We start from the raw sequence: 26,257 nt of genomic DNA on the forward strand, positions 1-26,257 counted from the left end.
CACGATACGCCCGATGGTTCCGCCCGGCGTGCATCGCGCGCGCGGTCGAGCTTTATCGCGGATCGATGATAATTGCGGGCCGAGCGTGTGCGTACGCTGCGCCCAACTTCTGCGACCCGGACTGGGCCTCGACTCGACCGGGTCTGGTCCGGATTACCGTTAGCCGCCGTCACCGTCGCCGTCGCCGTCGCCGTCGCCGCGGTAGAGGTGCACGCGCGCGCGTGTGCGGCGGCGTCTCATGAAAAATGATAATCGCACGATATCGGAAGCGCCACAGGCGCGACTTGTTGGAAAATAAAAGACGTGGCGCGACGTGACCCGCGCGTGACGGGTCACCGCGAATATAGATTACGACTCGTGCGTTCGTTCCTCGGGCGGCTCTCGTTTCCGCGCGTTCGCACCGTGTCGAGCCGGTTTTTGTCCTGAGCCTCTGCCGAAAAATCGCTATCGAAAACTTTGGTTTTTTTCAGTCGAAGGTTGGTAGGGGACTTAAGGGGACCGGAGGGTCAGATTACTGAAAAATTGTGCTTGTTCTGTGACAAAAATTTGGTGACGAATTGAACAACTGTGCAAGAATGAAAATTTTTGATATATTTATGTAACGTATGAAGAGTAGAGACGTTTTGTTTATTAGCAAGTATTCATATAAATGTACGTCCACTTGAATTTTAAATGCGTTTCTCTCGAAATTTTATTGTGCGACTTTTTGCAGTGATCTCTCCGAAACTGAGCTTCGTATCGATTTGAAATTTTAAAGCAATAATATTTGTTCATCTGGCTCTCAGGTGAATCATGGACAACTCCGAATATTTCATTTCGAAGTATTAATTCTTTTATTGTAAAAGAACTGAAAAATTTGAATTTTTTCCTAATAATAGCTGCCATTTTGTTAATTTTGTTCGATTTTTTTTTATAGAGCTTCACCGGATAATGACAAGTTTCCTTAAGATTTCTAGCTAAAATTCGCTCCGATCGGGGACCATCGAGAGCCGAGATATTACTGCAAAAACGACAACTTGAAGAAAAAAAGGAGATAGATATTTCAGCTATATATATCGTATATTTATATGAGTATTTGTTAATAAACAAAATTTTTCTACTCTTCACATGTTGTATAAATGTACCTAAAATTTTCATTCTTGCTCATTCTTTCTCTCAAAATTTATTCAGTTCATCGCAAAATATTATCAAAAACAAGCACGATTTTTCAGCAATCTGACTCTCCAGTCCTCTTAAGGGGGGGATTACATACGGAAGGTCGTTTACAAGACTATTTTTACGAATTTTTTTAACAGAAACGGTTGGATCAATGGACTTGAAATTTTCACAATATATTTATTAATGTTCAAAGTATAAAATAAATTTTATTGAATCACAAAAGCCGATCCGATTTGTTAATATAGATAAGAATGCAGTCATTCGTTTGCTGTCGACATAATTCCGGGCCTTTCACTACTTTGAAACTAAAAAATAAGAAAGATTTTTGAAATATACGGTTGCCAGTTATAGCCCGTACCAAAATGAAGGCAATGAGACCAAGTTTGGAAAAACAATGACTATACAAAAAAAAATATCGAAAGTGAAACTTTTTTCAACTTGTCATTATGTTTAAAAAAAAAATGAATAAAATAAAATATAACTGTGTTTGAGGTAGGGACGAAAACTACATGTCTACCGTATATTGTGTAAAAATTTCCAGTTATTCGATTCAGCAGCTTTTGCGTAATCGTGTCGACAATTTAAGAAAATGGAGTTTCCAGATAAACGCATTTAAAGTTTTATATGTACTTTCCCCATAGATAGTAACAAATTTATTTTATACTTTGAACATTAATGAATACACATGAGAATTTCAAGTCCATTGATTCTATCGTTTCTATTAAAAAAATTCGTAAAAATAGTTTTGGAAACTGCCTGCTCCGCATGTAATTCCCCCCTTCGCTCTTCATATCCCGCGAACGGTATTTAAACGTATCGCTCTATGTAAACCTTGAGTGTTATTGAACTTTTTTTCTCTGTCTCATTCCTCATTCCTGTCGGTACTTACAAGTACTATCTTAAAATTTAATCATTAAAATTTGATTAATTAAATTTTATTAGATTAGATTAGTTAAATTTTCGTAATAATTTTTTTTTCGCTATTCCTTACGTTTATAATATGCCAAAAGCTATTTGGTTACACAAAAGTTTCATAAGATGTTATATAAATTAGTTCAGGATATAAAGAGTTAAAATAACTCAGGATAAAAATAACTTTAGGATATAAAAAGTTAAAATAACTTGGGTACGTTCCGTAATCGATCAGCTGATCAATCATCAAGATGATAAGTAATAAAAAATCTGTCCATTCTTCTATCTAATGTTGCAAAATCACTACAACCAAGCTTGTAAACATGACTATGATCAGCTGACCAATCATGGAACGTATCTGAGCTGGTTTAAGGCCTACCAGCTTTACGACTAAAACCAAAGTTTCCGAAATCGGTTTTGGAACAGATTATGCGATGTAGTCCGTTCTCAGATGCGATTGGTCGACTCGCTCGGCTCGAGAGTCGTAATTATCTTGCGGGCGTTTTTAATTAGAGGTTAGGTTGGTGTATAGTTCCTTATGCCCCGTGAGGCGCGACTGATTTCACCGCAAATCACATACTCGTCTTCGGCGCTAATCGTCTTCTAACGTAGTTCCAACGAAAGAACAGCGATAAAATCTATATAAAGTTATCACCGACGACGTAATAACACTCGCTGCACAAAAAGAAGTCGCTTTTTTCGCGGTCGTTACTTCACACCGAGCGACTACAGCCGCAAATATCGAACGCTTGTTTTCGCGAAGGTCTCGGAATGGGCTTTCAGGTGTTGTCAATCGAAGGCGCAGTTGTAAATCAGACGCATTAATCACACCGACATTACTCAGTGGAAAAGAAACGTTCTACAAATGGCGCGTACCGGCTGTTAAATCTCTCGCTGTTTACGTGTTCTTGCGTGCCGCGTCTCCTGAGAGAAACGCTCCTGAAAGTATGAAGCGGCAGGGTGTTCGACCGAAAATTCGATGTCGCTTTCGCTCGGGTTTGGATTTTCGCTGAGATTGGAGGGGATTTCCGGCGACGTGGGGGCCGGAACTGAGCAAATTGTAAACTCCGGCCGGCATCTCGGCGCGGCGATCATCGCGATCTGTGCCGTGTCCTTGCGAACATAACCTCTAGAAAACTCGTCGAGTAAAACCGTGAGTACCCATTTCTTACTTCTTCGTTTTCTCGCAGCGCTATTGTTCTCTTGGTGCTTTTTCGTCCGTGCCACACGAATATCACAATTTATTGCAGAAAGATAGAAAGAAAAGAAAATAAGAAGAAAAATAAAATAAACAGAACTGCTCGCGGCCTCGCGAATACATGGATTTGTGCGGGACAGGAGAGGGTCATTTGTAACACCAGGCTTGTGACAATACGCGTACATATATAATTATCATTTCAATGATCGACTTTCGATATTTATGAGAAAAAAGTATATACGACGCATACATGCGCATGCGCGCACAAATATGGCCGATCCCGTAGAAGTTCTGATCTTCGTTTCCGCTCTCTGCCGAAATCAGCATACGACCATCTGCCTTCGGTTTCTTAAGCAGAACTTAAACAGAAACGCTTTAAAATTAAAAAAAAAAACGCCGATTCGCATGCGCATAGCGGACAAGTTCGTTGAGTTTCAAAATGTGCCCAACGAGGCACAACGAAGCGGGCGGACGGGGGGACGAATGATAACTCGGGCGCGGCGCAGCGGTCTTCCGTTTTGTTTTCCCTCGAGATTCAAGTCGCGCGTCCGACTTGATCTACTTGCATTTTCCACGCTTCCGATACCCCAGGCTGTCTTTCACTCGGCGAAGTTCTCGCGAGCGAGTCGAGTAGTAGGGCGCGCTTCGACTTCTCTCTTTCTCTTCCTCTTCCCTTCTTCGCTCGTCTGTCCTTCTCCCCCCCTTCTCTCTCTCTCTCTCTCTCTCTCTTTCTTTCTCTCTGCCTCGCGTCCCGTCACGTACCTCTCTCCTCCTCACGTAGTGACCTTAACCCGCCCGCGTTGAGTCATCCCCGCGGTGGGTTTATAATTTTATTACATGACTCGGCTGCATCGACTTTCGAACTATCCGCCGGTAAATACCGCGAAAGGAAGGGGACGCGCACTGAACGGTACAAAGAGATTTTCGTACGTCACGAGCTCGGCCTTTGGACGTTCTTTAAACGAGATTGCGGCGCACTTTTTTTCTTTCTCTCTTTCTTCCTTTCTCGCTCTCTCGCATCCTTCGTTCAAGCTCCTCCGGTCTCTCCTTCCGTCAATCGTTCTCTCGAGGGAACTCTCGGGAAACCGTCGATAATAATCTCCACGTTGGGACAATTACGTCGCTCTTCTCGCTTTCGTTCGACGTTTCGCGAAAAAGGGACGTTGAGAAAAAGCGTTTGTCCCCCCTCCGCCTCGATAGCGACACGCGAGGAAGTCACGTTCTCTCTCGTGTGATTATTGGAAATTTTCTCGCTATTTCGTTCGGCATCCGAGACCGTCGGCTGCGCTGTTTTCGTGCCCCGGTGATTGTTTGCTCTGTTCCATTTATTTTGGAATAAGTAATTACCCGGTGCTTCATTTATTTCGTAATAAATAATGATTCGGTCGTTCATCGGTGATTCGTTCGTCTCGTAATAAATCATGATTTTGGCATTTCATTTATCTCGCGATGAATAATTGCTCGGCGCTCGACGGATTTCTCGCTTTTTGTCCGACCCGCATACACCTGCGCGGCGGCAATCGTCAGGTATTTTTGAGCACCGCACACCTGACAACGAGAACAATGCTGCCGAAGAATGCTTGCGAACCTCAATGCTTGCGAATCGTGCACATTGTACAAATTTCCTCCACTTCTACTCCTTCGCTTTTCGCAGCGACCAGAAATAAAGTAAACATCCAAATGGCCGGACACGTCCCAGTATCCGACCACTTTGGAAAGGATTACTATTTGTTTTAACAATAATGAATGAAATTAATAATTACTGTGAAAAGAACTCCAATATATAGAGGATTAGTTGGATAGGAAAAAAATATATCCAATTTGATGCTTTTGTGTCAAAATAAAAATTAATTAAATAAGTATGCACCTATGGTTTGACAAAATAATGGGCAATCGTTAATAAATTCATTAAGAGATAGTATCTATATTTATATTATTCTCCGTTAGCGCATACCAATTTTGTAATTGCGGTCAGGCACTGGGACAAATTATATCCGAACATTGGGCCATAAGCTATTTCAACTCCGTCCGGTCACTGGTGCATTAATGCACTTTATTACTTGAGTAAATATTTCATGAATAATAGATACATATTGTAGTACTGGTTTAAATCATTTTTTTCTCTACTACTTAAAGGAATCTTAAGTTTCCGAATAAATATCTATATCAAAACTATTCTTAACCCTTACTGTACACTTGGAGTACAAGTGGACCTCAACAAACTGTTAAACATCAAAAATATTTTTTTATATCAATAATAATCATGAATATTCGAAATTTCTTGGAGTTCGATTTTTTTTTCAAAAAATTCCCTGCTTCGTATGTTAAAATAAATACTTTTTTTTTAAGCGCACGCATCCGAACCAACTTATTTTTCTTGAAAATATAGTATTTGAAAAATACAGTCCCGAAGGAATTATTTAAAAATACTAAAAATTACATGAGATATGATTTTTTTTTTTTTGTAAAAAATGTCACCTTTCGCGTCTTTTTCCTTTGCAGATTTTTTTCATTATATTCGTATCAAAATTATTCAAAAGAAGCTCTGTTGCCTCTTATTTTAGAAGGTTTCAAAAACATCCTCACCTTTTTGCGAATTGAAGTATCCAATAGAATAAGCGTGGTAGCAGTTTTAATCGTTGGGCCCCCTGTGTATCATATTAAATTATTCGCAGGTGTGTACATTTAATATTTACATAATTAATATTATACATTAGGGGTTAATATTATACAATGTATTTTTTGTCACGACCTATGCTTAAACGTCCGGTTACTGGGGCATTTACTTTACTCCCCTTCGTCCCCGGACACAACTACGAGCGCCTGAGCACCCCTCGGCCAGTTTCGATCAGTGTTCCCCATGTGATCAGGTCACTTTATGAGCGAACTATCGAAAACTGTGGGAAAGAAACAACATATAGTCGGCTGTCGGGACAAAAAGAAGTGCCCGCTCTCTCCGTCGCTCCCCTCCACACGTGCTGCCGGGCGTCCGTCGCTCGCATATTCCTCCTCGGCCTGGACACGGAGGGTAAATTAAGTCGTTAACCGCGACACCAGCTGCGGCAGCGAGGCGTCGTTACCCGGCGATATTCCTCGGGCGTTTCTTCCAGCTGAACGTTTTATCTCCTCGTGCGCGTCGCGCCGCGTTTATCGGCCCGAGGCTTTACGAGCCGCGCTTTAACGAGTCCGTACGGCTCGTCCGAATCTTCCTGCATTTCTTCGCACCTTCCACCCACCCCCCTCCCCCCGCCCCCTAGTGCGGTGTAACCCGATTTCCAGCGACGCTGTTCCCGCTCGATACCGCGTTCGAGCCAGGCTGGCCAACTTTTCGGTGTTGGAAGCTCGACAACCCCTGCTCTCTCCTGATCGCGCGATATTTTGCAAAGCTGCGCTGCGAAGGGAAGAACACCTCAGGGGTTCTCCCTTAAGGAAGAACCTCAGGAATCCTTGCTCGCTGCTTCTCTCCGAGCCAATAATTTCTCCCAACTTGCCCGGCTCTCTCTTGACGAATCTCTGTAGTCGAGGAGAATTGAAGAGCCCACTTTTCCTCCCTCGTGTATAAAAAGAAAAAAGTAACCAATGGCGCTTCTTGCGACATTAATATGTCTTCCTGTTGCTCCGAGAATCGGCAAAATGCCGGCAAAGGTGCGCACGAGGTTATCCTCTCACCGTGCGATTACGTTTTCGTATGTTACACGTTTTGCTTCCGTGTGTATATTTTTGTCCCACCGCATAAATATACCTTTCTCTCTCAGAGCGCAGAGTTACACGCGGGGGGTGGTCCCGCAGGGACGAATATGCGAGCTCCTTGCGCAATATTTAATTCTTCTCCGAGACACACACGGCGATCTCGCGGTAACGAGGGCGGTACCGGAAGCGCCCCGTCTTTCATTATCGAGACGACAGAGACACTCCCCGCCGTCATCGGCGGCCCGCGAGAGATCCGCTGCGATCACGCGACGCGCAACTTTGATCTCAGCCCCCCTCCCCTCTCTCTCTCTCTCTCCCCCTTGCACAATACCGTCGCTTGCATTCACCGCTAGTGTGTCTCGCCGAACTCCGTGATTACAGGGATTACGCTATTTTCTAAGTGCACGCAGAGATAGCGACGACGGTTACGTGCGCGCAGCCGATGATATATCGGCGCCTCCCCCCCCTTCTATCTCTCTCCTCTCTCTCTCTCTCTTACGGTCTGCGACAGAACTTTCCGTCGCCTGGACAGAGCGGTTGCAGCGACAGACAAACAGAGTCGAACGGATGCGCCCGTTCGCTCGTGACGTCGACCTGTTGATTAAAAGTGATCGAATAACGGCGACGAGAGAGAGAGAGAGAGAGAGAGAGAGAGAGGGAGAGGGAGGGAGAGAAGCCGTCGCGTGATATTCGGGCGTCGCGATGACCGCAAAAAGACGTTTCAATCCGCCCGCTCGAAATCCTGCCTCTCGGCGCTTCTTCCTTCGCGGCCGCACTCTCACTCCTCGGATCGCGGCTCTCCCCCCCCTCCCCCTTCGCGCGAGCGCTCTTTTCAGACGCGAATTCAGAGCTCCATCCGCGAATCTCGTTTCGTATACCTGTCCGCTCCGCTCGCCGAGGCGCGTCTCGCTCATCGGGCCGGCGGATAATTGGCCGCCTCTATCTCTGCCTAATCAGTCATAGATCGCGGCCCGATGCGCGTGCAGCATTCACACACACACACACACACACACACCACACACACACACACACACACACACACACACACACACACACACACACACACACACACACACACACACACACACACGCACACGCACGCACGCAGGGCTGCACTCCAGTCCAGCGGGGGATCGTCACGCCATGGAAGCAGTGGATGGCCGCAGTTTCGCCTTCGCCGCGGATGGGGACGGCCGATTGGAGGAAGCGAGAGCGCGGCGGAGCGCAGAGGACGGAGCGAGGGAAAAAGCGCGGCGGGTTTGCGGAGGGGGAGGGGGCGAATGGGACGCGGTAGTGAGTAGTAACGCGAGTCACTTCTCGCTGTTCGCAGAGAGAGAGAGAGAGAGAGAGAGAGAGAGAGAGAGAGGGAGAGAGAGAGAGAGAGAAGGGGAGGGACGAAGAGGCAAGGTTAAAGAGAGAGAAAGAGGCACCATCAGCCGATGGCCGTTGACCTCTCGGCCGCGGCGTCGCGGCGGAGCGAGGAGCGAGGGGCGGGGGCGGGTAGGGGGGGAGGATGCAAACGTAGGTGGTGGCGGAAAAGAGCCGACGGAAGGTGGGGGATCGGCCGAGCGATCGATGCACCGTACGGCTCAGAAGCGCGCTGCCGGCGATCAGGTGATGGGGAACGCTCTCTCGGGCGTTCGCGGAGCGATCGACGACGCCAGCCGGATCGATCGGCCTCGCTCGGCGAGCGAGCGAGCGAGCGATTTCTAATTAACACGCCTCCGCGCGCGACTCTTCGCCGAGTTCTGGGGATCGTTAACCTTTAGTGGCGGGTAATCTCGTGTGTCCTCGGCGCGACTCGCGACTCGTGGAGGTGCATAGCGGCTGGGGCCGGGGGTGGGGGTGGTCGTTTATTTTTGTTCGCTTTGTCGCGGCGCGTATCTTATCGGCGCTCGATGGTGTGACGGTATCGTCGACACGCGCGCGCAGCTGTTATCGCGAGCGTTTTTTCTATTTTGCGGCCTCTTATCCGACGTGTCCGGTTGTTTCCACGTGAGAATGCGCGATTAAGCCGCGCGGCGTTTCCTCGCGACGTTTGTATTTTTGCCGCGCGCGCCTGCGCTTCCGAGTGAGAGATGAACGACGCTCGGGCGAGACGAGGCTCGGGGAGGGGGAGGGGGAGGAAGAAAGGGGGAAAGAGTGTTGTTGGTTGTACGAACCGAGTTGTAGTATCCGACTGTATATTCTATACTTGGTTACTCGGCTATCGCTCGCAATAACCGGCCAGATAGCCGAGGCGGGACACAAAAGTCACCGCCGACAGCCGCGAGCAATGCGCGGCCATCGACTGTTATCGATTTCCGCAGCAGCTGATATGGCGCGTCAGCTGATACTATCTCTTGTTTTCCTGAGATATCACGCTCACGTTAATCACGGGACTCGAGTAGCGGGTCGTTCGTAACGCAGCTGGGCGTCCGGACGCCCGGTGCCAAAAATCCTCGCTAAAGGCTGCTCCACACGGTGCTGCTTTTATTCGCCTTGTGCAAGCTTCTTGCTTCACCAGCGAATTCGCGGGTGGAGACGCTTCCTCCAGACGCTGAATGTTTACTCGCTGGCGTCGAAAATTTAGAAAACGCGCCGCGTCTAATGGTCGCTGCGACTAGTGGTTTGTTCTTTTTAGCTGCACTGCTGAATTGGTGCAATAGGTTAGAGTGAGAAAGAATATACTTGTCTCGCTCTAACCCATCGCACTAGTTCAGTAAAGTAGTTTACTAAAGGTTGGGCATGTGGAGGGCGTTTTTTTAAATTTTAGGCTCGATTTCAGCGAGCAGAAATCGAGCGACTCAAGACGAAGTTTTTACCAGCGAATTCGCTGGCCAATCAAGAAGCTGGCTGAAGGCGACGCTCTGCTAAAGGCAGAGCGTCGTGTGAAGCGCCCTTTAGCTGTAATTCGTGCCTCGGGATCTCAATTTTATCGGGAAAAATGTATGAAAACAGCTTTATAGACGAGTGTACGCGGGTGAGATTCGTAACGCATTCGGACGGATCCAGATATTCAGCAAACAAAAATCGCCAGCGGCAGCCGAAGTAATAACCGTCTGCCGTCTGCTATCGATTTTCATAGCGGCTGTTTTCGCGTCAGCTGATGCCATTTTTATTGTTCATTGCCCCGCGCTGTCAATCGCATGGCTCGAGTGCCCTGCTAATCTGTGATGTATACAGGATGTTTCAAATAGGCTGGCTGTATTTTTATATGTAGCCATTGTAGTTATTTTATACTTCTCATCGAGACAAACAGAAGAATTAAAGGAGATGAACTCTAGGATACAATTCGACGTCCATCTTGTATTCTTTGTAAACGAAATTAATTCTCTTCATTTTGACTCGACAGTAATTTTCCAACTGAGTGTGTTCCAAGCGCAATGCTTATCGGCACTCTTTTGTTCGTCTCGATGAAAAGAATGTAACTGCACATGTGTAGCCAGCGCTTATACTTTCTATTTATAATGCAACATAATTTGTATATTTATATTTATTACACAACATAACCTATATATCCATATATATAACTGATAAATAATTAATTATAGATATAATAATTTTTATTTTTATTTATTATTATACGTTATAATATATTATTAATTATATATATATATAATTTATGAATATAATGGTCAATTAATAATTAATTAATTATATATATATATATATATACATATATATTATTCTTTTCTATATATTTTTGATATAGGTTTATATCTAACAATCTTATCCACATCCGTATCGTTCGTATTTATAACGTAACATAAAACGGATAGCCGCAAAATGCCGGAAAGGCCCCGGGCGCGTCCGGGTAGCAGCCGAACACAGCGACGCCACCGCCCGGGATAATCGCGCCCCCGAGGCGGGAGCGGAGGAGCGGGATTATCGATATTTCCCGCGCGAGTTGCCAGCCGTGAAAGCCGCGAAGCGGGTCGCGGGTGTGACATTTTCGGTGGGAAATCGCGCCGCGGTTGCCTCCGGCGCTCTGTTGAGGTCTCCGCGCGGCGCCGCGTGATCTGCCGTGCGGACGCGCGCGGCCGAGCGCCGCATGTTGGATTTAATGAGATCGTAGGCGCAGGACACGGTCCGCAGGTGCGGGCATCCGGCCGGCTCTCGTCGCGCCGGCAGATCGAAATAAACGCGTCGATATCGATTTCCTGGCTGTTTGCGCGCCCGAACGACACGCTTCCGTGGCCGCAGCCCGCCGACGAGGAATCCTCCGGAGCCCGCTGAAAATCGCTGAAAATGTGGCGTGAGGGGCGCCGAAGCGGATGACGAATGATCCGAAAGTGTCGATCGATCAAACGCTCCGTCGACGAAACGTTCGTTTCTCCAGCGATCGGGCCATCTCGGTCCGAGGGAATCGATCTTCTCCTCCGAGGGGATCGATGTTCCAAATCGATTTCGTCGAACGTTCACCCCATTTGGATTCTTCGATTTGGACGCTCGAAGGACACTCTGAAGGAGCGGTGTTTGGTATTCGCGGCTGCAATTGCGCGCTGAAATAATTAGCATAGCTCGGGGCAAGTTGGCACGAGAGGTCGGCGGATTCATCGCAACGCAGGATGTTCGTGTCTTGATTACAAAGAAAAAAAAAAATACGCTTTACGTGGTCGCTTTCGACATAGAAGAACCTTGTCGGTCATCTTTGCACAGCCGATCTTGCAAGGATTGGTCGCGCGGAAGTTCCAGCGCCGATATTTTGAGATTTGTCAACACGTCCTTCTCTATATATCTTTCGCCCGTAACGAAGAGACCCCGCACTGCTACTTTGTTTTCTCATCGAAACAACACGAGACCCTCAGATTAACAGTCGCTCCTTGAAACCTCCCGCTGATATTTGCCTATCAAGTACAAGGATCTGAATTTAGAGTTGAACTCTTTATTGAAATGCCAAGTGTTAAATTGTTTCTCGCTGAAACAACGGAGACTCTTATTAATAGTCTTTCCTTGGGACACGCCTCGAGGTATGCCCGCGTATCAAGTACTAAGATCTGAATTTAGAGTTGAATGTGGGAACGTGAGTTTTTATCGGCTGAATCGCGATTACGAACGTATAACGTAGTGTATATCGCACGGTTCAGGCAGAAAAGTCTGCAGGGACCCAACGCGAAATTCAGACCCAAGTGGGACAAGCTGACTCGGGTGCTGACTAATCGATACCCCGGCCGAACGGTTTATTAGGCGTGTGCAAAAGTTTTAGCCTTCTAATATAATTATTTTCAAATATTTTCCCGTCGTTTGGTGTTTTTGTAAGGTTATAAGGTTGTACGATAGTAAGGTTGGTATTGAACTTTCCAAAACGCTATTCATATTAGCCGTAGTTAGCGCTTGGTGAACCAGTCACTCCCGATTGGTTCGTTCCCCTAGACCCGTCAAAGATCCAAAAGAATACTCGAATCATAGATAATAGTCACTGAGCTCAGTAAGTAGCTTTTTCCGCTGAGCGCGGCCAAAATGATGCAATGCTGCACATAACCTTAAAAATAGCAATTGACACACTGGCAAGTAAACCTAGCCAAGTGCCCCATTCCGATTTTGATGAAATTTTGCATGCGTATAGAGAGCATCGAGAAATATTAGATACGTATTCTTTTATATCGGCCCGTAAAGCGTTTTAAGGGTAGAAATTACCATTCAAATTTGGTCAATTTTTTCGCTTTCTTGTCCTGTACATAAATATTCAATGTCAAGAAATATTTGAGAAAATAATACTTTCAGAGGGATATGTCAGCTGCTTTTATGTTACCAGATCCGAATTCACCAGAAAATTTGAGACTTTCAAAATGGCGGATTTAGTATGGCGGATCGATATTTGAAGAATATCATATTTTTCGAAAGTTCGTGTATATTTATTAATTTCTCGTGAGTCATGTATCTCGAGGTCTTCAGAATTAAAAACTATAATACATAATCAAATTTAGGAAACTGTATTTAATTTAAACATATACTTCATATATATACTCATTAGCCGAATAGGTCCACATATCTTCATTCGATTTGGGCAAAGCAATCCGTCTTATTTATTTATTACCATCAGCCTAGAAAAGCCACACACAAAATCATACACCAATTCCAAAAACTGATGGAGAAATGTTTTCAAATTTTCATCCGCCATGATGAATCCGACATTTTGAGTTTCAAAATCTGATTCTAGCTTTTCTTCTTACTCTGAAGACCTTGAGATATGTAAATCGCAGAAAATTAATAAATGTATGCCAATTACGACAGAATCATGATATTCTTCAAATATCGATCCGCCATATTGAATCCGCCATTTTGAAAGTCTCAAATTTTCTGGTGAACTCGGATTTGGTAAAAACAACTGATGTACGTTCCTCTGTGGAAACATTATTTTCTCAAACATTTCGTGATATTGAGCATCTACATATATATAGGACAAGAAAGCGAAAAAATGGAAGAAAAATTTTAGAGGTGGTTTCTACCCTAAAAACGCTTTACGGGCCGATATAAAAAGATACGTGTCTAATATTTTTCGATGTTCTATACGCATGCAAAATTTCATCAAAATCAGAGTGGGACACTTGGATAGGTAGGTTTACTTGTGAGTGGCGAGAGGCTTTTTATTCGACGGTGCATTCGATATGATAAATTCCAGCAAGGAAGACATGTGAGTAGGAAGGAGGGATGGGAGGGATAGAAGGGATTTCTACAGGAAATGAGCATTTATTTCTTCTATAGCGCCTCTCCGGCTTCTTTGAGCGCCCGCGGGACGGTTTATTTTATTTGCGTTCATGACGTGGCGCGTCGTGGACGAATTAGAATGCCGCCGATAACGCCGCGTTATCCTTATCGGAGCGCGTCGCGCGACTTGGTCATTTTTGCACGCGCCGCGTGGGAAAGATAATGTTTACCCCGGCTGTGGCTTCGCGTTGCGCAGATCGACGAATGCTGCAAAAACAGAATGCGAGCGGCCGACGACGTTAGTCACCGCCATCGCGAGCGTTTCGAAGCGCACCTTGCGATCTCTCTCTCTCTCTCTCTCTCTCTCTCTCTATTTCTTTCTCCCTTTGCCGGTGAATTTCGCTTTACGCAACCGCCGCGCGCCGGCGTGATTAGCATCTGCCGTGCGCTTTAACTTATTCCGCGGATAATTAATTTAATTCGCGTCAGCGACGTCGACGCTTTCACGACGAGGGCGCGCCAAAACGCGCGCGAGGGCGGGGGCGAGGGGGGGGCGGTTTGCGAAATTATAAGTAGAAATTATAGAACGAGAGAGGGGGGAGGGCGGTCGTCGCCTACCGCCTCGGCGGTATCTCTCGTGACTGAGAAAACGTTGCCTAACGAGAGGTTCCTCGAATTATGAGATATCTGAATGCAATAATGAGAATTATGAGACATTATTTCTTTGCAGCCTCGCGGTGTATTTTTAGGCGTGCCGTAATCGGCCGCGCGAGCTTTCCTACGTGGCGATCGCGGGGTTTGTTAGCAGATGTTGCACGAAAAAGTGACACATGCACACGCACGCACGCACACGCACGCACGCAGGTCTGTAGGTCGGGTATACACGACAGCAATAATAGACGTGACGCATGAAAAACTTGCAGCCACGTCAGCCGCCGGCTTAGCCTATATATCGATTGGACGGTTCACGCCGGGTCGTTTTTGACAAACTCGCACCCAGCCGCTCGACCAATCGAACATTCCGGATATTATTTTTTCTTTTTCTTGCCGCCGAGAACTCGCGAGCGGCGAGGAGCTGGCGAGGAGCGAGTGACGTCGTCGCGCGCGCGTCGCCTCTCATTCGTTATTTTTATAATATTGCAACAATCACCGTTTCTTATAACGAGGAGAGACGGAAGGGAGGGGGGGGGGAGAAACGCCTGATTTACATAATAAGAGGGAAATGAAGTCGAGCGCCGCGCGAGGACGCAGAAATGAAAATGGCGAGGATAAATATATAGATGAAAAAGTGGAATAAATCAGTATAGAATTAATTATTCATGCGTCGTCGTGTCGAGAGTCAGCGAGCGAGTTCTTGAAGGTTGAGGGCGTCCCATTGAAGAAGTCGAGGGATACTTTCCGCTCAGAACGCACAGTCTGTGAATGCGACTAAAATTAGCGTACGACGCGTCCCGTGTTTCTCAACGTGGAAAAGTGAGCGCGTAGAAAATTTCCCGCTGGAGTTCCATCTCGGCTCCCGAAGGAGGAAACAATAAATTAGCTCGCGATTGGATAATCGACTGGAAAAACGTAACTTTTTGAGAACGTAACGCGGCTGCGAACCTCGGAACGGATTTTCATTTCTTTCTGCTTCCTATTCCATCGAGTGCGATGTGGCTGAGTGTGAAAATGAGATTCCCCGTTAAAGGTACATCGATGTCACCGAGCGAAAAAGCAATTTCCTCGGTGTTCCCGTTTTTATTCTAGACGGAGTTTTGTCCAAACCTTCTCTTTCGCATCCTTGTGGTCACGATCGGATAACAAAATTTCAGGCTTGAGTATCTTGACCGGGATTGGGGATGGGGGAGGAGGGGGGAGGGCGATCTCGATTCGAGAAAATCGATCAGTTCTTCCGAAAAGCGAATTTCCACGTCGATTCTTTCAAAGTTGAAGAATTCTTCGTCGAACGAAGCAACATCTACGATTAAGCACGATTCTCTAGCGCGGAGAATCGCTTTGTCGGAAAATCGAGCGGGAGAGTACCGATTTCCCAAAGATCGGATCGAGACAGCTCGACCATCGGAATCTATCCGGGAAAATCCCGGAAGACTTCTGTTTCTCTCGGGAGCAGAAGATGTCGAGATTCCGGCTCGCCGGGCGATCCGTGCGAAATAACCATCGAGTCCTGCCGACTTCCTTGCGGGCTTGAGCGAATGCGACGAAATCGCGCGTTTCCGCCGTCCTCGGCCGGCGCGACGGCGTCGTTCACCCCGCCGCTATTATCGGAATCGCCGAGACAATTCGCGCTAGTATCGCGCCGAAGGCTAAGTGGAGTGGCCAGCCGGCCACGTCGCGAGGGAACGTTCACCGGTCTAGGGATGCAACGATTTCTCAAAATATCGATAACGATATTATCGTCATTCAGAACCATCGATAACGATAATGTCGACAATTTAGAAAAATATCGATATTTACGACAAAAAAATATATACAATAGGGGTATGCATATAAAGGGTATATGCACGAGAAATTTGAAAAGATTAAAAAAAAATGTTTATCTTCATATAATTTATTGTCGTATTCTTATTAGAAAATATATAATGAACCGCAGTCGTTTGCCGGAGATCACCACATACATGGAGCGTAATTAACCAAACCATACCATACCAAACCAAACCAAACCAAACCTAGGTTAGGTTAGATTAGGTTAGGTTATATATCACGTAATATATTACGATTCAACGATCGAGGTGGAAATGATAAAAGTGAGCGAATTTACTAGACACCGCGCAATTACATAATATATATTCTAGTGAATTCACTCACTCTGATAATTCTCATCTCGGTCGTAGAACCGTAATAGGTCCCCAGAGCTGTGACTGAAAGCTACGAAGATCAGTAAGATTCATATCGATATGTCGATTTTATCGGAGACAAAAAAATATCGGTAAATATTCGATATTTTGATATTATCGATTTATCGTTGCATCCCTGCACCGGTCGCGCCGCTCGTTATTGGGCCGGCCGATCTCCGGCCTTTTTGCGCGACGAAACGCCGGCCGGCCGGCCGAGGCGCGCGCGGCGCCGGCGCAGCCGGCTTCCCGCATAGAGAAGAGCGACGCGGGCGCGTTGATTAATGCAGCGTGTGTGATTAAAACCCGCCGTGAAAACCGTAGCCGGAGCGGCTGAAACGCCGACCTGGCCGACCTGGATTTCGGCCGGACGCTCGGCCGAATAAAGGGCCGACGGGTCCCCGCGCGCGCGCGCGCGCTTTTCGGGATTTCGCCTGTTGAAACTTCGCCGGACAAGCGGCGGGGCCGGCCGCGAACTGTTCGGAATTTCGATGGCGGAACTTTTCAGACGCGACTAATCGCGCGACTGGCCGCGCGGGGATCACAGAGACGGTTCTTCACCCCCGCGCCCTTTCATCCCACGAGCGATCCTGCAAATGGTGTCTCTCTCTCTTTTTTGCAATAAACTTTTTTCAAGCGACGAAATATTCCTCAACGGCTCTGTCTCTCGGTATTACAAAAAGAGAAGATAGAGGGATTTATTGTTGGAATAGTTACTTAACAAAAATTACGGAGAAAGGAATTTGTTTTTAAAATAAATGTTCCCTGAAAGTAATCAATTTAAAAGTAAATCCTTCTTTTGAAGTTTTTCTGTAGTACCGTAATTTTTTGTAATTTTGCGACAAACACTTTTTCACAAACGATAAAATATTGGCGCAAAGATGCGTTTCGATAGCCGGAAGTGTGCCGATCTTATTTTTTCTTTTCACGTTACTTTACATTATTGTCTTTCATTTCGCATCATCGTTTCTTATTTAATAGTTTTTTGTTTAGTTTGTTAATTTCTTATTTATCTTTGTCGATTTCTTTCCTCGTTTCTTTTCTTATTTCTTTACTTATTTTTTTATTTAGCTTCTTAGTTTATTCCTCATTTAATTGTTTCACTGAATTTTTCATGATCTCACATTGCGTCAAATTTGGTCTTTATCCGAAGAATAGTTTAGTCAACAAATTATATAACCGAGTATAATCGCAAGTAGTCAAACATTGCCTGATTCGTTCGTACCTCCGACTTCAGTTATCCCGATAAGGATTATTTTTCCCTCGCGAAACGACCTATCGTACGGCCGCGGGGAACTTCGTCCCAACCTAACCTAACAAGTCACTTCGATCCATTCACTCGCAGCCTAGCACATTAATGCGCGACTTCAAGACGCGCTCGGAAGTTTGCTCGAAGACCGCTCTCGGAAATCAGACTTTTCCTTTCGCGATTGCGCAACGTCACTCGACTCCGACGCAACCTCGAGGAAGCGACAGCTGTCTCTCCCTCTCCGGAAGGGGAATACCTCGCGAAATATCCTTCTCAACGGTTGCTGTTTGCACGCTAAAAAGATCGCACAAAAACGAGACGCGTCAAACAGGCCGCCCGTTCTTTCTCAGGCGCGATAAAACATGGCGGCGCGCGCGCGCGCGCGCCGCTTTATCTCGCCGCGGCGTGAAAATTCGATGATTCCCGCCGGTCGAACTTCCGGGTTAGCCGCGACGCTAATCTCACGTCCGTGCTCACGCCGATTAATAACCCTCGCATTCGGCGGGCCCGGCGAGAGCGAGAGGCAGAGGGAGAGAGACAGGGAGAGAGAGAGAGAGAGAGAGAGAGAGAGGCGAGCGCGAGCGGTCGAACGTGCTCGAAGTTGGAAACAACGGACGAGGTGAGTCGAGAGTGGCCCGTTATCTTTAACCCGAGAATTTTTCATAAAGTCGACCTACATAAACCGCCGCTCCGCCGTGTGTCGTGTCGTGTCGTGTCGCCGGCATCGATCTGCCGCTGATAACGCCGGCAGCGTGTACACAGCCGCATGGAAAATGTACGCTCGTTTGTCAGGCAGACCGAGAAATCGCCGCTGTCCGCTCGTCGTCGTCGAGGCGAGGAATATCCCCGCGCTCGCTTCTTTTCGCCCGAGGCCGCGCCGGATGGCGATTTTTTCTCCGCCGACTTTTTCCCGCGCGCGGTCGTTCACGGCGGCGCGGCGCGGCGAGGACTAAAAATTCAAAAGTCGAGCGTGACCCGCAGCTGCTGTCCGCTCGAACGCGTGCGTGCGACGAAAGAAGCGAGCAAGGGGGTAGGAGGAGGAGAGGGCGAGGGGAGAAAGGGGGAAAAAATGTACAAAGCATTCCGGAGAGTTGTCTCGGCCGAGCTGTGTGTGATCGGACGGTATTTTTCTCGGCTTTCAGGAACGCAAGGTAATACGATTCCGGAAGTCGCCGCCGGGCGAGGTTTCACCGGATGGCGGCGAATTGCGCGCGCTGCGGGAGCTGGGCTTCGCCAGGAGCGTGGTTTCCCGTTTCTTCGGGCCTTACGTGCACATACCCGAAATCGTCCGCTACGACGCGACCGACATCGCGAGATTGTCGGACGCCATTCGCCATCGCAGGCCAGGTAAGCTTTCCCACGGGGCTGAACGCCGCAATCGCGAAATTGCGCGCCTCGCGCGTGCGTTATCGGCTCTTGGCATCGCGCCTCGGTAATCGTCCGTGCGAAGTATCGCGGACGAAGGTCGGATGTTGCTGCGCAGACAAATTTCCAGCGTGCTCCGCGGGGATTCGATCGGAGCCGAGTCGTTGTTGGGTGAAACTCGCTCGAGAGGAAGAGGCAGAGCGACGGCCGAAGTCGTCGCTCGCTCTCGCGGGGTGAATATTTTCCCTCGAAAATGGAGTGTATTTCATTTTCGAAATTTTCCCTCGCGTTGCTCGCGAGCGTCCGTCTTTAGTTTGAATGAAAAAATGTCGCCGTGTCGCCGTGCGGTGCCGTGCAGGAAAGTGCTCTCTCTCTCTCTCTCTCTCTCTCTCTCTCTCTCTCTCTCTCTCTCTCTCTCTCTCTCTCTCTCTCTCTCTCTCTGTGTCTCTAAATTAAATTGTTGCAAAATTTATTTTCTTCTTTTTTATGTCTATAATACGCCAAAAGCCATTTAATTACACAAAAATTTAATAAGGTCTCAGGTAAGTTAATTCAATAATAAATTAATTAATTCAGGAGAGAAAATAAATTAATTCAAGATACAAAAGGGTTGAGCGTGCATTCTTGCGCGATAAGAGCGTTCTCTAAATTTTCTCTCGACAAGTGTCGAATATCCTCGAAATTCCTTGAATTTCCAGACAATATTTTTTTATATTTCCTGCGTAAAACCTGGAAAAAAATCCCCGTAAAATTTCCACTTACAGAGTGAATCTCTTGATTGGAACTTTCGACCAGCTGATACTGACGAGGACCTAATAGGGTGAAAACTAATCTTAATTAAGTCAGACTTTATAATGTCCTGATGACAATTGAGCGAGGAAGACCCCTTTGTAAGGTTGTAACGATTAGATCCATATTAGGATCTCAATTTAACAACGCAGTATATCGTATAATAAGGTTTAGTTGATCGAATCCTTGTCGAGATTCTTATTCATTGACTTGCGCTATCATATACAGGTTAGGTTAGGTTGGGAAAATTGTGAAGATTAATCAGATCGAACTTAATAACTATTGCGATTCTTCTTGCAAAATGTTACGTAACTTTTCTTCTCAGTCTCTGATCTGGTTAATCTTCACAATTTTTCGTTTCCAAATCCCGATCCCGGCCACCCTGTATATATATAATCTAACAAATTACAGCTAATTATTCTTTTCCCTTGGCAGCCGATAAAAATAGTCGTAAAATTAACGTGACGTTGGATTTGTTTTAAACTATTCTGCTGTTTGGAAACTAACCATTACAATATTTCGTTAAAAATCTAAAAGCAATCATAAAATCGTACACACACCCACACACACACACACACACACATATACGCATACACTAGTTCGCTTTATATTAGGTTTAGTGGTCAATTCTTTCCGATTTTCAACAGTTTCTTTTTATGTTGATTTGACGACGTCGTATGAGCCAAGTATTTCTGGCTGGGCAGAAGTCTTAACCTGAAATAAAACGTGAGAAGGATCCAATAAGGTAACTTAATAAGGGCCTGACTGTGAATCCTTGATAAGATCCTGATGTCCACGCTGCGTTATACGACTTATATTACTAGGATCTAATATTACTTTATCCGAACCTGATGACCAAGTGAAGTCGACCTGATCAGGACCATGGGATAAATATCTAATCGGGCTGACGGCCGAGTCTCAAAATCGAGCGAGACTCTTCAAGCGGACTTTCACCCCGAGTTGCCCAGCGGATATTTTCATCCGGAATCGAGGAGGAAATCTAAGGCGTTCCAGCGCCACCGGAACCGCTTCTCTCCTTTTTAGTCGACTGCAACGTTCGCTCGCACAGATGAAGAATCCCTCTGCGAGCGTTCGTTGAATGTCCACTTTGGGAGGGGGGGGCGATCCTTCGAAGACGAAGATGTCGAGACAAATTCGCTCCAATCGACTGCAACATCCGTCCGCATTGCTTGGATATTGATCCCGAGTTCGAATCGCAAGCGAGCGCTCTCTAAGATTTAGAAGAGAAATTTAGAGAACCGTGTGAGTCCAGGAAATGTCCAGGTCTCCCTCGACGTTTGTCGAGTGAAAATTTAGAGTCCAAATCTCGTCCTCGAAATTTCGACTCGTTTCTCCGAGTAAGATTTCGAGGCTCTCCTCGTCGCGCGAGAGCACAGAAACAGTGGAGCGGTCGAGAAATTCGAAGCGGCGCTGCGACAGCTTCGTCGCTCCCGCTGCCGGCTGCGAGAGACGATCCGAAAGAAAAATCCGCAGCCGATGATCGCGCAGCAGCGCGATATCCTCCTCGCGGCGCATCACTTTCTCCGGCAGAATGTAGGCTTTTAATATTTATGTACAATCGCGCTCGCGATACGCCGACCGACGCCAGGTGCTCCTCCGTGCGCGCGCGGCTAGTCCTCGTGCGCCGTCTCTTCCTCTCGTTTTTTATTACCGCTGCCAGTTAGCCGCTGACTTATTCAGTCCGTATTCGCGGCGCGCGCGTACACCTGCCGCCTTATTTTTGCGACGCGCAAATAACGCGTCTTTGTGCGCGCATCCGAAAGATCTCTCTTTTTCTCTCTGCCCCTTCCTCGCTCCCTCTCTCGCTCTTTCCTCTCTCGTCGTTTTCCTCGCGGCAACGAGGAACGTGCCGTTTCTTCTTGCACGCGCACGCGAGTTTCAGCCCCGAGCTGAAATTTCATCGATTTCGCAGTAACATTGTGGACGAAACGAGAGGCGATCCGGTTGCACTTCGCATCCGCGCTCGTTTCCTTCCTTTTCCCCCGTATCGTCCGATGCGATCGATGGCGAGGGATCCGACCACCGCGGCAGGAGTAGAGCAGGAGGCGACGTCGTCGTGGTCGACGCTGAAGCCGACAAGGCGGCTCGAATGAACTTTCGCATCGAATCCGAAACCGGTCGTTTTCGCGTATTAGCGGCGATTGGGAACGCGCGCGCGCGCGACGTCGCATGGTGCAGCACGCGGCCGTTTTCACCGATGTAAAATCCGCGCGAAACCGCGCCATTAGGCGAATCGACGCCGGTCGACTAATGACGAACCAACCGGCCGTATCGGGCCGTAGCGGGCGAAGCGCGCGGCCACTTTTACGCCGCTGCTTTTATGCTCGGCGGATTACCGGCTCGTGCGTCTCGCTACCCTCGCGATCGAGACGACGAATTGTCTCCGATTGAAGCCTCTCCCCCCCCCCTCCTCTTCCCGCTCTCCGCTCTTCGTTCCTCGCGTGCCGCGCGGAGCGTTTAATAATAATCGCTGCCGTCGGCGGCGGTGCAGTAAGAGTACGTCGCCGGCGTGTGTTCAATCGCGTGAAATCGCGGAAAATTAAACATCAATCTCATCCGTTAGCGATCGCAACGGCGCGACGATAATTACATTGACATTTTATCCCCGGCGCGATAACAACTTTCTACTCGAGCGGAGCGGCGCGCGGTCCGCTCGTCAAAATGGATCCGCGCGCGAAGCGATCTCTCGCTGGGTGTGGGCGACAGGTAAACCGTTCGAGATATGGAAATCGGCTCCTCCCTATTCGAAAGCGTCCGGCGCTGCGCTTAAGAAAACGCTATTCCACTTTCGCGGCCGTACGCGGGTGCGCGCGTGTGTGTGTGTGTGTGTGACGAATGATTCGCGTGCGAATCTTTACGATTTAACGATTTACTCAAAACGCGAGGATCGGCAGTCGAAAGTTCCCAGCGGAGGATCTTTCGCGGAGTTAGAAAGGCCGACGGGAGAGCTTAGGCGCGATTAGCGGCGCGTCTCAGTGGAATCGAACTGGGTCCGTCACGTCGTCGCCTCCGATTTGGAGTTTCGTTGATTGCTGTTGTTATTCATTTATTTACACGGAGAGAGAGAGAGAGAGAGAGAGCAACATTCCGACGTAGTCCGAGTAGAAAATTTTTAAGGCCATCCTTGTGAAGGATAAGTCCCCGATAAGGCTGAAAATAGGGATGCCTCGTTATTGCCACATCAGGCCCCGAGATGGATCTTTTGGGGATACTTTAGATTTTACGAAGTAAGGCTTTGAGGAGGAAAACTGACGAGGTCCTTGGAGGAACTTTTTTTAGGGATGGCTTAGACATTGCGAAATTACGCTTTAACATGAAAATCTGATACAGGTCCTTAGAAAGATGTTTTAAGAAAGGATGCTTTAGATGTACAAAATTAAATTTTGTTATAGAAAATTGATGAGATCTGAAGCGTGTAATAAAACTTATCATAGTTTAATATTTAGTTTTAGTAGGTACGCTCTATCTGGTTCTTTTGAAGATTTTTTTAATTATATTGCAGTTAGAAACAAATTTTATTAGTTTTATTAGTTGCCATATTCATCAGTCTCTTCCAAGGATTTTTCTAGTATTGTCTTCATTTTGAAATGCAGCAAACTTTAATAAAAACAGTAGTAGGATTTTTACGTGTGAGGAATGCTATATTTTATCGTAAAGTATGCTATATTTTTAAAATAAAAAATTGTTGTTGTATACATAACAAGGTTATCAAGAAATAAGGAAATTACAGTCTAAATTTCTTGGAATGAAAAGAACGAATATTTTTACCCCAGCAATAATAAAAATATTTCCTTATAAGATTCTATTAATATCGCATTATAAGGAACTGTTGAACCATTTGTTACACATTTTGCAGAGTTCTTGTCTTTCTATCCCTACTAGGGCCCGATTAATGTTGGAGAAAAATAACCAGACCCTTACCAGAGCCCTATTAATTTTTCTACTCGGGCACTTTTTGATATACACGAGAGTGACGAAATGAGACTTGATTGCTGCAAAAGCTATCATAATGAAGCGAGAGAGTATACGACTTGTAACTATTTTTATACAAATTGATTGAGTGTCGATGAACACACACACACACAGGCAAAAGCGTCTGGTTGGACGAGCCACTTTTCTGCTGAGACAAAAACGATTCAGAAATTCCGGTCGAAAGTATGAGAATTCCGTGCACGTTCGGCAGAAATCCCGACAATTTAGACTGAATTTTGCCGGGATTTCTCGTTCATATCTCACCAGAAAGTTGTCTCATTCCACACCAAACATCCTTCTCTCTCTCTCTCGCTCTCTCGCTCTCTTTCTCTGTCTCTGCGTATACAAATCTCGCGTCGCGAGTGCCGTCAGAGAATCCAACTATGCGATTGGTCGAGACGTGAGAATGAAAATGGCGAGCACGAAAATGCTATTAGCATGGCGCCGAGGCGGAATTAGCGGAATTCCCGGTTGCGAACGGCACTCGAAGCGACTCGAAACTTTGCGCGATCGAGCCCCTCTTGAGACGGAGAGCCGAACGTTCAGTGTTAGATGTACCTTGAAAGCGGCCGAATGCTAATCGAGCGAGTGCGCTGTTCATCGAGCCACGCAGCGACGACCGGGGACTGGTGATTAGTGCTTGACGATTTCCATGCTCGGCTTTTCCCCAGAACCGATTATACTCTTTGAGGAATCAATTTTCCGTTCGTTTGCGGGAGAATCGACGTGATGACTTCTAGCGAGCATTTAGTCCTGACTAGAAACTTATCTCATGGTCCTGATCAGGTTAATCTCTAATTTGGTCATCAAGTCTGGATAAGGTGATACCACCAGATCCTAGTAAGTCATGTAACGTGGACATCAGGATCTTATCAAGGATTCACAGTCAGGTCCTTATTAAGTTATCTTATTGAATCCTTCTCACGTTTTATTCCAGACTGATATTCCTGCTTAGTCAGAAATATTTGATTCATACGACGTCGAGCCGACATCGGAAATAATTGTCGAAAATTGGAGAGAATTAACTATTAAATCTGATATTAACGAATTATGTATATATGATTCTATGGCTGCTTTTAGATTTTTAACGAAATATGGTAATGGTTAATCTCCAAACAGCAGAGTAGTTTAAAACAAATCTAAGGAATCCAATGTCATGTCAATTTTACGGTCATTTTTATTGACTGTCAAGGCGAAAGAATAATTAATTGTAACTTGTTAAAAAAAAATATATATATATATATAAGGTGTCTGGGATTTTTTGGAAATGAAAAATTATGAAGATGAATCAGATCAGCCTGAGAAAAAGATTATGTACCATTTTGCAAAAATCGCAATAGTTATAAATGATTGAAAATGGTCACATTTAGAGGCTCTTTTAATTAATAACTTGAAAATTTGCATACTTATTTACAAAATAAGAGACTTTTTTGTTCAGACCTAATCTATATGACTTTTCTTCTCAGTCTGATCTGATTAATCTTCACAATTTTTCGTTTCCAAAAGATCCCGGACACCCTGTATATGGTAATGCAAGCCATATTAGATACAACGAATAAGAACGAATAAGAATCTCGACAAAGGTTCGATCAACTAAACTTTGTTATATGATATACTACGTTGTTAAATTGGAATCCTAATACGGATCTAATCGTTATAACCTTATAAAGGGTCTTCCTCGCTCCTCAATTGTCGTCGAGACATTATAAAGTCTGACTTAATTAAGATTATTTTTTACTCATCCTATTAGGCCGTTATCCATATCAAGCGTATCTGATCAAAATTTCTGGTCACGATTAAAGTCTTCGTCTCTTCGATCGGTTTCAAATCAGCACCGGCCGCGCGTCGTGCGATCGATGCAGCGGATGAAAATTTCATCGGGATCTTTCCGATCAGGATGAAAAGTGCCGAGGTTAAAGAACAGTGAGGGCCAATCGCGGCTCTGAACTGTATTCATTAAGAGTACACACCGTGCACGCCGACACAGGTCAATTTGCCGTAGGAATTGTTTGTCCGATCGTTATCCGGCCGTTGTGATCGTCTCTCTCTTTCTCTCTCTCTCTCTCTCTCTCTTCGGCCGGAATTACAAATTATAAAATAAAATTATTATATGTAATTACAAAATTTTCCCTTATAATTATGAAATATAATACATTTTATAATTATTAATTATTTAAATTTATAAATTTTATTATTATAAAATAAAATATAAGATAAATATATAAGATAAATAAAATATAAGATAAAATATAATATAAGATTATATAATAACATAAATGTAAAATTCGATTATAAAATAAAATATAAAATTCATAACTCGCGGGGTAGGTCGTAGATCGTTCGTAACGGTGCGTGATCGCGCGTGCGTGGTTTGCAAGGACGAGTAGTCCTTGCGCGCAATTTCGGATTTTCCATTGCGGATTTTACCCTTTGGCGTTTCGT

The 26,257-nt window shown here is 45.9% G+C and overlaps 1 protein-coding gene across 3 annotated transcripts in view; it reads left to right on the forward strand.

The window, feature by feature from the left end:
- Positions 1 to 26,257, forward strand: part of Ipk1 (Inositol phosphate kinase 1) — a 185,428-nt gene that overhangs the window by 129,825 nt on the left and 29,346 nt on the right. For all 3 annotated transcript variants that reach the window (XM_019845350.2, XM_025305652.1, XM_025305651.1), the window contains one exon: positions 18,811 to 19,015. In XM_019845350.2, coding sequence (XP_019700909.1) covers positions 18,811 to 19,015 — 205 coding nt within the window. The remainder of the gene's footprint in view (positions 1 to 18,810; positions 19,016 to 26,257) is intronic.

Source organism: Harpegnathos saltator, unplaced genomic scaffold, assembly GCF_003227715.2.
Source record: "Harpegnathos saltator strain DR-91 unplaced genomic scaffold, Hsal_v8.6 scaffold708, whole genome shotgun sequence".
Taxonomy (NCBI): Eukaryota; Metazoa; Arthropoda; class Insecta; order Hymenoptera; family Formicidae; genus Harpegnathos; species Harpegnathos saltator.